The sequence below is a fragment of the Mytilus trossulus genome, chromosome 11 (assembly GCF_036588685.1).
Source record: "Mytilus trossulus isolate FHL-02 chromosome 11, PNRI_Mtr1.1.1.hap1, whole genome shotgun sequence".
NCBI classification, from domain to species: Eukaryota; Metazoa; Mollusca; class Bivalvia; order Mytilida; family Mytilidae; genus Mytilus; species Mytilus trossulus.
In genome coordinates, this window is record NC_086383.1 from 70,201,883 (window position 1) to 70,215,465 (window position 13,583).

The 13,583-nt window shown below is 33.1% G+C and overlaps 1 protein-coding gene across 1 annotated transcript in view; it reads left to right on the forward strand.

The window, feature by feature from the left end:
* Window positions 1-13,583, forward strand: part of LOC134691487 (death-associated protein kinase dapk-1-like) — a 124,752-nt gene that overhangs the window by 107,607 nt on the left and 3,562 nt on the right. Inside the window, exon 18 of the mRNA XM_063552030.1 lies at window positions 10,076-10,249. Within this exon, the coding sequence (XP_063408100.1) occupies window positions 10,076-10,249 (174 nt within the window). The remainder of the gene's footprint in view (window positions 1-10,075; window positions 10,250-13,583) is intronic.

The following is a 13,583-nucleotide window of genomic DNA, read 5'->3' on the forward strand; positions in this document are numbered from 1 at the left end:
AACAAACTACTAAATGTTGACAACATGTCTCGAACATGCTAAGTAATGAAACAAACTGCTTAATGTTGACAACATGTCTCGAACATGCTAAGCAATGAAACAAACTGCTTAATGTTGACAACATGTCTCGAACATACTAAGCAATGAAACAAACTGCTAAATGTTGACAACATGTCTCGAACATGCTAAGTAATGAAACAAACTGCTAAATGGTGACAACATGTCTCGAACATGCTAAGCAATGAAACCAACTACTAAATGTTGACAACATGTCTCGAACATACTAAGCAATGAAACACACTACTAAATGTTGACAACATGTCTCAAACATGCTAAGCAATGAAACAAACTGCTTAATGTTGACAACATCTCTCGAACATGCTAAGCAATGAAACAAACTGCTAAATGGTGACAACATGTCTCGAACATGCTAAGCAATGAAACCAACTGCTAAATGTTGACAACATGTCTCGAACATGCTAAGCAATGAAACAAACTGCTTAATGTTGACAACATGTCTTGAACATGCTAAGCAATGAAACAAACTGCTTAATGTTGACAACAGGTCTCGAACATGCTAAGCAATGAAACAAACTACTAAATGTTGACAATATGTCTCGAACATGCTAACCAATGAAACAAACTGCTAAATGTTGACAACATGTCTCGAACATGCTAAGCAATGAAACAAACTACTAAATGTTGACAACAGGTCTCGAACATGCTAAGCAATGAAACAAACTACTAAATGTTGACAACATGTCTCGAACATGCTAAGTAATGAAACAAACTACTAAATGTTGACAACAGGTCTCAAACATGCTAAGATATGAAACAAACTGCTTAATGTTGACAACAGGTCTCAAACATGCTAAGCAATGAAACAAACTACTAAATGTTGACAACATGTCTCGAACATACTAAGCAATGAAACAAACTACTAAATGTTGACAACATGTCTCGAACATGCTTAGCAATGAAACAAACTGTATAATGTTGACAACATGTCTCGAACATGCTAAGCAATGAAACAAACTTCTAAATGTTGACAACATGTCTCGAACATACTAAGCAATGAAACAAACTGCTAAATGTTGACAACATGTCTCGAACATGCTAAGCAATTAAGCAAACTGCTAAATGTTGACAACATGTCTCAAACATGCTAAGCAATGAAACAAACTGCTTAATGTTGACAACATGTCTCGAACATGCTTAGCAATTAAGCAAACTGCTAAATGTTGAACAGGAACCTCACATAAAATAGAGTAGATCTCAGTTGCTCTTCAGATGGGTAGGCAGATCCTGCTCTAAATGTTGCACCCATATTGTTACATATTTTGTGATAAATCTCATTCTGTGTTGTGACATTAAAAGTAAAGAGGATAGGATTCTGGATATAGTTGGATCATATCCATTGTCATCTGTGAAATAGATAATCCAAAACGGCTAATAAACTGGTGATGGCATCTGTAAAATTAATGAAGGGAATACTTCAATTATCTTTTTGAAGCTACCTTGTTATCAGTAACCCTCACTCAATAAAATCATTACAACAAACACAAGCTCTGGAACATCTTATCAACTGTGGGCTACATACTCTATATGCAAGTACTGCTGGGATATTGTTACATTGAAATGTAAATTTCAGAATAGAGAATCTAAAATAGTCTCTATAGTGGTAAAGTTATTTTAAGTTTTTATGAAACCCACAAAACATGTTTAATGTTTAACCCCGCCACATTATCTATGTATGTGCCTGTCCAAAGTCAGGAGCCTGTTATTCAGTGGTTGTCGTTTGTTTATATGTTGCATATTTGTTTTTCGTTCATTTTATTACATAAATAAGGCCGTTTGTTTTCTCGTTTGAATTGTTTTACATTGTCTTATTGGGGCCTATTATAGCTGACTGTGCGGTGTGGGCTTTGATCATTGTTGAAGGCCGTACGGTGACCTATAGTTGTTGATGTCTGTGTCATTTTGGTCTTTTGTGGATAATTGTCTCATTGGCAATCATACCACATCTTCTTTTTTATATATTAACCCAACTATTAGTTTGAGCCTGTCCCAAATCAACACCTCAACTTCGTCTCGGGATGATACCCGGGCCGGTATGGAAAAGGCCATGTATTAATCTATATATATATATAACAGTTTAACTAAGTATTGTGCAACAGCAGAGTATTGCGCAATAGCAATGTATTGCGCAATAGCAAGAAATCTTCAATTGAAAATAAAAACAAATCTTTTAACCAATTTCAATGGGATTAATTTAAATCATTAATTTTTTTGGTGTTCTAACTCTTAATTACTATTTTGGATATTGGGCTCCATTTTTTAATTGGTCTACATTGAGGTCCAAAGGGTCCAACATTAAACTTTGTTTGATTTCATCAAAACTAAATTATTGCGGCTCTATGATATGCTGAATCTTATTGTGCATTTAGATTTTAGCTTTTGTGCCCTGTTTTCTAATTTGTCCATATTAAGGTTTGAAGGGTCCAAAACTAAACTTTATTTGATTTCAACAAAAATTTAATTATCGGAGTTTTTTTATATGCTGAATTTAACCATGTTGTTAGATTTTGGATATCATACCATACTGGATAAATAAATTTTTTAAGATCTTTGACCACATTTATTTTGTGTCAGAAACCTATATTATGTCAAACATGTGATCACAATCCGAATTCAGACAGTATCAAGCTTGAAAATAGTGTCAAAACTTGCCCCAACTGTTCAGGGTTCACCCTCTGTGGTTGTATCAGGCTGCGCTCGGTGAAGCATTTTATTAGTAGAGTTATGCCCCTCGGAAACTTATTAAAATTATATGGAAAATTGCATTGTTAGCGGTCTCCTTTGTACAATTTTTGATAGGTTTTTTATTCAGCCATGCTGGATCTATGTGATTTCATCTACTGCCAACTTTTGACATGTTATTTGCCCTTTAAATTATAAAAAGACTGGTTGAACAGCTAGTCTTATATTGAAGTGCCATTCATCAATTAATGTGAAAAAGTGATATAAAGAAGTTGATTATAATTATAAAAGTATTTAGTCAGTATCTAAGTTTGTGTAAGTTATTGAATATAATGTTGATCATAATTATAAATTAACTGTTTACAAAACTTTGAATTTTTTAAATACTAAGCTATTCTACCTCAGGAACTAATTACCATAGCTGTATTTGGATAACCTTTTAGGATTTTTTTTGTCCTCAATGCTCTTCATTGCATACTTTATTTTTTTTTATTCGAGCGTCACTGTTGAGTCTTTTGTAGACAAAATGCGCGTCTACCGCAAATACAAAATTTCAATTCTGGTATCTATGATGAGTTTATTTGGTACAAGATGTGTGTTGATATTAAAATTGATTCCCACACTTTTTTGAAATGCTAATAATTCCGTTTTGATACAAGTATGATTATCAACTTTCATGATTTTCAAACAATTCGTTCAAAAGTGTTAGTATTAAAAGGAATCAAATCCACTTTAATGCAAACAGATTTTATTTTACTTGTAAAATCAGTGTCAAAATCATCTGACACAAGTCAATATTTAAGCCTTATTTAAGATACTATTTTCAATAGTTTGTTGAATAATTGCTTAACTCCTACCTGGGCATTTTTTAAATAAAATTTGTTTGTTTATTCACCATATTACTGCTATTTAACAGTAATTATAGAATACCTAATCGAAGAATTCAAATAAAGAAAAATATTCAACAAGTGACGAACAACACAATCAAGAATGAGCGTACCGCATGTGTTAATTATCTGTGATGTTCGGTCACGAGTTGAATAATTTTCGATATTTGAATTCTTTGATTAGTTATTCTTTTTATTACATTGGCACATGGCTTTTTTTTTTTAAATTAAAGTAGAAAATGTAAGAAACTATGTATTTTTCTACGCATTCTCAATTTGTTTTGACAACGCCTATTGTTGTATGATGTCAGAGGAGTGAAATAACCACGTTTATTTCACATGTGAAAGTTATCGGTTTTTTATTTCACTGGCATATCAATGTTATTCATTGCAACCAATGTAATAATTGGAAATATCTCAGCATTAGGTACATGTATTTGTACATATATTTTTAAATATAGGAAATGCCGTTTTTTTCTTAATGAAGAAAGTTCACGAATGAAATAAAACTAGTTATTTATTTGTTTGATAATTGTTGTTGAGAAAGTGCATTTCTAATGCCTCTTTCTGGAAATTTTTAAGCCAATTATTAATATTGGCATTTAATAAATATACTTCTCATGTGAAGATTTCCCATCCAATTCTTGTTAAAATCGTTAAATTGCAAATGTTTTTAAAAACAGAAGATGTTTTAAAATCTGACACTGTCTAAAATTAAAATATCCAAATAATTTGATTCTCTATTGGGAAAAAAATGAAAATGAGTTCAGAAAAAATGTCAGACTAGCCTCAAAATTGACTGAAACACAACATCGACGATGCTTTGATTATGAAACCTATATCATATTAGCAGTGTCTTGATAAGAAACAGTGGAGATGAATTTTTTTTAAAAGAGTTGTGCCCCTTGGAAACATTATTTATTTGGACAATTGCATCGTTTGTGCTCTCATGTGAACCATTCTCGCAGATTTTTATATTGTAGGTTTATATCAGCAATGTCTTGGACAATTCGAAAATCAGTGCCGATATACTTTATCTAAAAGAGTTATGCCCCATGGAAATATTAATTATATGGAAAATTGCATTGTTAGCGCTCTGATGTGTACAATTCTTTCCAGATTTTTATGAAACTTATATTGTAGGTTTATATCAGCAATGTCTTGGACGAGTTTAAAAATCAGTGCCATTCACCTATTTTTAAAAGAGTTATGCCCCTTAGAAATATGAATTATATGGAAATTTCTATTGTAAGTGCTCTTGCATATATACAATTTTGGCCAGATTTTGATCAAATTCATATCAAAGCCCTTGGAAATATAAATTTGATGGGAATTTGTATTGTAAGAGCTCTCGCATATAAAATCGTTGCTAGATTTTGATCAAATTTAGAGCAAAGATATATAACTGCAATTTCTTGGACAATTTCAATCATAAGTGTTTATCAAATATTTTTTTTAAAAGTGCAACCAAATGTTATGAAACTTATACACAATGCTTATTACCACAAAACACAGATCAAGTTTGAATTTCGATGGCGTCATTTTAACCGCTCTAGAGTTATGCTTCTTTACAAATGGAAAAATTTCTGAACTTTTCGTTTCTGTTCTCAAACTAAGCTTAGCCTCAACGAAATATTTTGAAAATTATACACAATGTTTATTACCACAAAACACAGATATATTTCGAAATTTGGTGGCGTAAAAGAACAAAAAAACAAACACACCCATAATTACTATTTTTTATTTGTTATTGAACAATGAGAGCACTTAAGATTGCAAGCAATTTCTATTCACATTATTTAGAAATATATGTCTTTAACTTTAAAAGAAATGAAAATGTCAATAATTAGTACATTGACTAATACATATTTACAAGCGAGGGCATCTGTGGCCCTTAGACACATTTCTCCATATATTTTATTTTGGTTCATTTATTATGTTTCGGAGTTCAGTGTGGCGTCTATTTAGCTGACCTAGTATACATTACAGTTTAGGCACCATATAAAGCCCACTTTGGGTGCAAAATTTCCTTGCTGCTTTATAGACCCATGGTGGCTTCGGGCTGTTTTCTGCTCTTTGGTTGGGTTTTTGTCTCTTTGACACATTCCCCGTTTCCATTTTCCATTCTATATTAAACAATATGCATACCCTCTGCAAACAGAGTTTTTGGGAAAAAGGAATCACCCTGTCTGTCCGTCCGTCTGTTAGGGACAAATTCTTTATGTTTTGCTTGTTACACTTCAAACTGACTGTAGAATAAAAGATCTCACATTTTTAATCTGTTTATTTTACACAGAATTATGCTGCTTCCACCTTTTAGAACCAATCTTTTCTTTCCAATCAATGGTTTATTGCATCTACATGATAAGTATAACAAAAATACTGAAACTTTGTACAGTTAGATTCAAATATGTAAACGTGCATTGATCGAGTTATTTTTAGCTACGCCCCTTTCCACTTCAACATTTTTGCCGAACAGACCCTGTCAAAGCAGCTTCCCCTTAGATTGCAGGAATTATAAAGTCTTACGGGTTAAACGGAACCCTTTACAAATTTTATATTAATTTTATGAAACATACTTTTTCAACTTACTTTCGTGATTATATGCACTTATCAGTTGCTATTCCAATATGGAGTTTCCTCAATTTCGAATCATGTATAAATTATATATGAACTCAATATCTTGTCCAGAAACACAGCTATTGAAACTATAAATGATATTTAAAGGACTACATACATCTAAGAAAACTTCCTATCAAACATTAGAAAGGGTGCAAATTTATATTATCAACCTTATTGAATGCTGTACTTCAGTCACTAACATATTCAAACCTCAATTCACTTCTGTAGTGATAAAATTCCAGCTTAGTGGACAGTTCTATATACAATGCAAAATTGGCAGCTGTGGTATGATTGCAGATGAGGCAACACTGTCCATCTGAGACTTAATATGTGGACGAAGTCCCCATTAACAGTAGAAAATTCAATAAAAAAAAAATTAGAGAAAATTTCCCGAATTTTTCATTGTACTAATGAACTCAAAATCGTTCAAATCTTTTTTTGTCGCCTTTTTGAAATCCCGGACCTGCGCAGAAATCTACAATGTACTTCCTTTTCCGGTTTTGTTTGTATGAATCTTAGAGTAAAATATATATTTATCAGTCTAGTATAAATAGGAAGAAAAACAATACCAATTTCATTTTTAATAATTCCTTGATATGAAAAAACGCTACCTGATGATAGCGTTTCTTTGTTTACATTGCATATGACGTCATAACTTAAATATTACATTGCATATGACGTCATAACTTAAATAACGTCACAACTAATATCCCTAACAACAGAACCAAAATCGGAAACGTTACGGTATTTCCGTTTCTTTTTTTTTTTAACAAATATTTAAGTTACAAAAAAATAATTCATACAGACTTCGTCCCCATTTACATCCTTATATCAATGTAGATGGTATCAACTTGAGGTCAATTTATGGCTTCACAAGATTGTAAACATTTGAAATAAGTGCAAAACGACAGACGAAAAATAAATATTGTAGTTGAATTTACAGGGCCGAAGTTTATATGAAAACGAAACGGTCTCCTTTCGTGTAAGAGAAAAAAATATTACCTTATATCATTCCTTGTTCCTTTTACTGTTTAATTTAGAAATCTATGACAGTAAATACTCGGCTTTGGGCATTCAAATTCGTTTCGTTTTTTTATGTAAGAAGAAATATGTTCAAAACACTTAAGCTCCTCTTGAACGTTCAACAAAGGTGTGAATTACCGGTCACCATATGTCATTTTAACTGTTATACAAACAAATATGTTTACACAGCTTTAATCTCTTATGATAATAATTAGAATGCATAAGAAATACATCTGATTTGAATTGCTATCATGTTATCATAAAGTCTGCATCTTTTGAAATTTCTTACTAAAGTCTTTTGAACTTCGAGACATCAGGGTCAGTTTACATTGATTGATGGGACTATACAGTTTACTCCACTTAACCGTGTATTCGAATCAACCGAGTTCCACTCATCAGAGGTAGATATACATTGATCAACGGGGATGTTACTAGGATCGAGAAATTTCTTCGACTCATCCGAGTTTTCGACCCAACCCGGCAACCGATTTGGACCACAAGAGGTTCGACTGTATAATGCCTCATTAAATTTCTCTTAATTGTTGATCTTTTTTTGTTGATATGTTCGGCTCACCTGGACCAAAGGGCCAAGTGAGCTTTTCTCATCTCTGGGCGTCCATCTTCCGTCTTATAGTTAACTTTTTACATTTTGGACTTTTTCTCGAGAACCAATGAATGGAATGAATGCAAACATGGCATGGATGATCCTTATGAGGTGTTGACCAAGTGTTGTTACTTTGTAGCTGATCCGTCATCCAAGATGGCCACCAGCTGGGGACTTCGTTTTACATAGGATTCTATGGACAATATATACAAACGTCTTCTTTTAGAGAACCACTGAAAGCAATGAAACCAAACATGGCATAAATGTTCCTTATGAGGTGCTGACCAAGTGTTGTAACTTAGTAGGGAATCCATCATCATTTAAGATGGCCACCAGCTGGGCACTTAGTTTAACATAGGACCCTATGGGAAATATATTCAAATGTCTTCTTTAAGAGAACCACTAAATCGAATGAAATTAAACAATGTATGAACGTTCCTTATGAGGTGCTGACCAAGTAACTTTGTAGGCGATTAATCATCCAAGATGGCCACCAGACGGGGGGGGGGGGGGGGGGGGGGGGGGGGGGAGGGATTGTGCCTGATATTCATATGATAAAGACATAATCTTTCAATCAGTGAAATTGAAGTCTGGAGCTGGCATGTCAGTTAACTGCTAGTGGTCTGTTGTTATTTATATATTATTATCATTTTGTTAAGTTTCTTTTGTTACATCTTCTAACATCAGACTCGGATTTCTCTTGAACTGAATTTTAATGCGTGTATTGTTATGCTTTTACTTTTCTACATTGGCTAGATGTATAGGGGGAGGATTGAGGTCTCATAAACATGTTTAACCCCGCCGCAGTTTTGCGCCTGTCCCAAGTCAGGAGCCTCTGGCCTTTGTTAATCTTGTATTATTTTTAACTTTAGTTTCTTGTGTATAATTTGGAGTTTAGTATGGCGTTCATTATCCTTGAACTAGTATATATATTTATTTAGGGGCCAGCTGAAGGACACCTCCGGGTGCGTGAATTTCTCGCTGCATTGAAGACCTATTGGTGACCTTCTGCTGTTGTCTGTTTTCTGGTCGGGTTGTTGTCTCTTTGACACATTCCCCATTTCCATTCTCAATTTTAAATGTCTTCTTTTAGAGAACCACTGAATGGAATCAAACCAAACATGGCATGAATGTTCTTTATGAAATGCTGTCTAAGTGTTGTTAGTTTGTAGCCAATCAATCATCCAAGATGGCTTCAAACAGGGGACTTAGTTTAACAAAGGACCCTATGGAAAATACATACAAGTGTCTTCTTTTGATAAACCACTGAATGGAATGAAACCAAACATGGCATTGATGTTCCTTATGAGGTGCTGACCAAGTGTTGTTAGTTTGTAGCAAATCTATCATCCAAGATGGCTGCCAACAGGGGCCTTAGTTTAACAAAGGACCCTATGGGAAATATATAAAAATGTCTTTTACTAGAAAACCGCTTAATGGATTGAAACCAAACATGGTATGAATGTTTCTTTTGAGGTGCTGACCAAGTGTTGTTACTTTGTAGATGATTTGTCATTGTCCTTATAAAGTAATTTTCTACAATTTCAATGAATTTATTGGTCGTTTCTGTAAACTTTACAAAAGTCTTTTGCTTTTAATTAAATTACAATGCCAATATTAAATTAATTTTGGCCTCAATCATTATTAGGGTATCTGTTATGATTTTAATATATTTATACATGATTTCCAAAACCAAAGTAGAATCAGGTGAGCGATACAGGCTCTTGGGAGCCTCTAGTTTAACTTACCTTTCCAAACGGCCAAGTGAACTTTCTCACCACTTGTCCGTTGTCTACAGTTTTTTTATCCATCGTAATCTGTTAGTTTTTACAAAAAAATTCTTGCCTGAAACTATTTGGCCAAATGAAACCAAACATGAACAACTATAAATGATAGATAAACAATTTTAATTGCGAAAAATGATCAACAAGACAAGATATCCAAATAAATATTTTTTGTTGAAATTGTTTGTAGACCCTTGATAGGAGTGATTGTCCTTACATGACCATTTTGTTTTCCTTTTCTATGTTTTGGGCAAAAAGGTAGTGAGAAACTTAAATTGTTATGTATGCTTCTTTCTTTTATGTCTGTCCCATACTGATTTGTAAAGCTTATTTTGTGTTGCCTAGTTAGTCTACTATCTTTTGTTGGTTATTTATGCTGTTGAGTTCAATTTTAGGTAAACCAAAGCTATTTCTCTTTCAATCCTGTCGTGGACAACAAAAACAAATGAAGGTTGTGGTTCCTGACAGTGATGAGCCATCCGGATCCATAGGAATAGACAGTGACGATGCCCTAGTGAATAAAGTGCCAACAGATGCTGACATTTTAGTAGCACATGCAACAACCCCAGGTAAGATTTTACTTTCTACAACTGCAAGGTAAAATATTAAAATGTTTTGCCGGAATAATAATTGGTAGACCGTTCTTAAAGATATATTCTCTGTAAGTTGAAAAGTCACAATAGGAGCGATCCGAGATAGATTTAGATTTAATAAGAAGGTTACAAAAGTTGCATCACATCTTTATTCTAATTATCAAACAAGGGACTCAAGCAAATTATATGATTTTTTAAAAAATTCAACCTCAATTTTCTATTTTGACCACCTTAGCCAATATATAGTATAGACATCATCCTTTAAATCAAAGGTTTCATGTAAGAAGTGTTGTATTGATCCAAATATTGCATTAATTGTTTTCACTTTATCACATGACTTTTGTGTGTAGAATAAAATGAGAGCACAGCAAAACGGACAATTTCACACCTATACAATGTCCAATGATTATAGAGCAGCAGGAAATCACTTTAGCTTATTTTTGTGTCAATACCAAACTGCACAAAAACATTATTTAATAAACAATGATCATATGGTTGCCTTGAGCACAATATTTCTAAGAAACATTGAGTGCAACCCAGATTTATGAGTGTGTGATACATTTACTAACTTTTTTGGTAGACTCCTGGGTTAAGTTTTACCAAAACAAAATGAAAGGTTCTCTACAAATGTTGATCATTTCGTTTAAAATTGATAAGAAAATTTTCACATGTTGCTATTTGTGACATTAATATGCAAATAGATATAGGAAGATGTGGTGTGCGTGCCAATGAGACAACTCTCCATCCAAATAACAATTTAAAAAGTAAACCAATATAGGTCAAAGTACCGCCTTCAACAAGAGCCTTGGCTCACACCGAACAACAAGCTATAAAGGGCCCCAAAATTACTCGTGTAAAACAATTCAAACGGGAAACCAATGGTCTAATCTGTATAAATGACTATATTAAACAAATGTTCATCTTATGCAGATTTGGTGGTAATCTTTCATTCTGGTTAGCTAGTTTTGTAAAATTTTCCCCTAGCGGCTACATATCAAATATTTAGAAACTTAAGACGATTCAGATTGTCACATAGAGATGATTTTGTGGTAAACAATGAGACAGTGTCTGTTCATAGTTACCATACAATGACTCTGTACTTTAAAAGATCCCGTCAGTATGATATTTGTCTATAATATGTCATTATGATATATTTTCTATTATGAATTACTTGTATACGTTGAACCACAAACGTCAAAATCAATCAATGGCGTAGTGGAATTGACAATTTTTGGATTCTCATAAATTCTATGTAAAACTTTTGAACTAGTTTGAATCTCGGTCTATTTCTGTAATTTATTCTTACATACTTTTGATTTTTTAACTCTGTATGCGTACATTGCCTATGAAATTTTTTTTAAATTGTTTGTATGCACATTGAACAACAAATTTATGTGACGTATATAATTTTTCTAACGTCAGACACTCAAATCAATCCATGTGTTCTTAGACAGTAGATGTTATTGTGTCCTGTTAAATTGTTCCCTTTAAAAAGTTTTGGATTCTCATATATTCTATGTATAATTTTTGGACTAGTTTGAATCTCGGTCTATTTCTGTAATTTATTCTTACATACTTTTGATTTTTTAACCCTGTATGCGTACATTGCCTATGTAAATTTTAAAATTGTTTGTATGCACATTGAACGACAAATTTATGTGACGTATATAATTTTTCTGACGTCGGACACTCAAGTAGATCCATGTGTTCGTGGATAGGTTTTTGTGTCCTGTTAAATTGTTCCTTTTAAAAGTTTTGGATTCTCATAAATTCTATGTATAACTTTTGGACTAGTTCGATTTCTGTAATTTATTCTTACATACTTTTGATTTTTTAACCCTGTCTGCGCTCATTGCCTATGTAAAATTTAAAATTATTTATAATCCAGGTACTTTTGATAACTATTGTATGCACATTGAACGACAAATTTATGTGACGTATATAATTTTTCTGACGTCAGACACTCAAATCAATCCATGTGTTCGTAGATAGTAGATGTTGTTGTGTCCTGTTAAATTGTTATACGATGATGACTGATGTTCCCATATTTTGACTATTTTATTGATTGTGACTGTTTATTTAACGCATCATGTAAATGTAACGGAATTTGATGAGACTGTTATTAAAGTGAGAGGGTTAGCGCTATAGAACCAGGTTTAATCCACCATTTTCTACATTTGAAAATGCCTGTACCAAGTCAGGAATATGACAGTTCTTGTCCATTCGTTTTTGATGCGTTTTGTTTTTTGATTTTGCCATGTGATTATGGACTTTCCAAATTGATTTTCCTCTGAGTTCAGTATTTTTGTGATTTTACTTTTTTTCATAGTTACCATACAATGAAAGCAAGCAGTTTAAAGTAATGTTCATAGTTACCATACATTGAAAGCAGGCAGTTTATAAATATGTTGTTGTCCCCACAGACAAAGCCCCCAATAACATCGTTTTTGTGTGTAAAAGTCATTACATTAACTGCTTGATAAACGAATTATAGGTATTGACAATTCACTTGGAAACTCAACATATACCCTCACGACACTTACCAAAGAGGAAATCCTGGATAATCATAGGTGTGTTCTTTGTTCCTTTGGAATTTCAACCAAAGATGAAGAACTGGATCTTCCATCACTGTATTGGATACCTAAACTACATAAGTGTCCTTACAAACAACGGTATATTGCTCGGTCTTCCAAGGGCTCCACGAAACCTCTTTCTAAATTATTAACATCTATTTTATCAGCAATCAAAGACGGGCTTCAAAGTTATTGTGAAACTGCCTATTCTAGAGGGGGCATGAATCAGATGTGGATACTTAAAAAGTTCAAAGATCTTTTAGAGTACATACAATCTAACTCTATTTCATCTTGTAACAGTATTAAAACATTTGACTTTTCTACTCTTTATACAAGTATTCCACATTCCAAACTAAAAGACAAATTGAAAGAGTTGGTATTGCTTTGCTTCATAAAACATAATGGCCAACGTAGATACAAGTATCTTGCCTTAGGAAGGAATAAACCCTACTTTGTAAAGGATCACTCTGATTCAAACAAAAAATTCTCTGAAACTGATATTATCAAGATGCTTGATTTTTTATTCACAACATATTTGTTAGGTTCGGAGGACGTGTTTTTCAACAGACTGTCCGCATTCCAATGGGAACAAACTGTGCCCCTCTACTTGCCGACTTATTTCGTTATTATTATGAGGCTGACTTTATGCAGGAACTTTCTAGGAAGAAAGATAAGAAGTTAGCGATATCCTTTAACTCTACTTTCCACTATATAGATGATGTTCTTTCACTTAATAA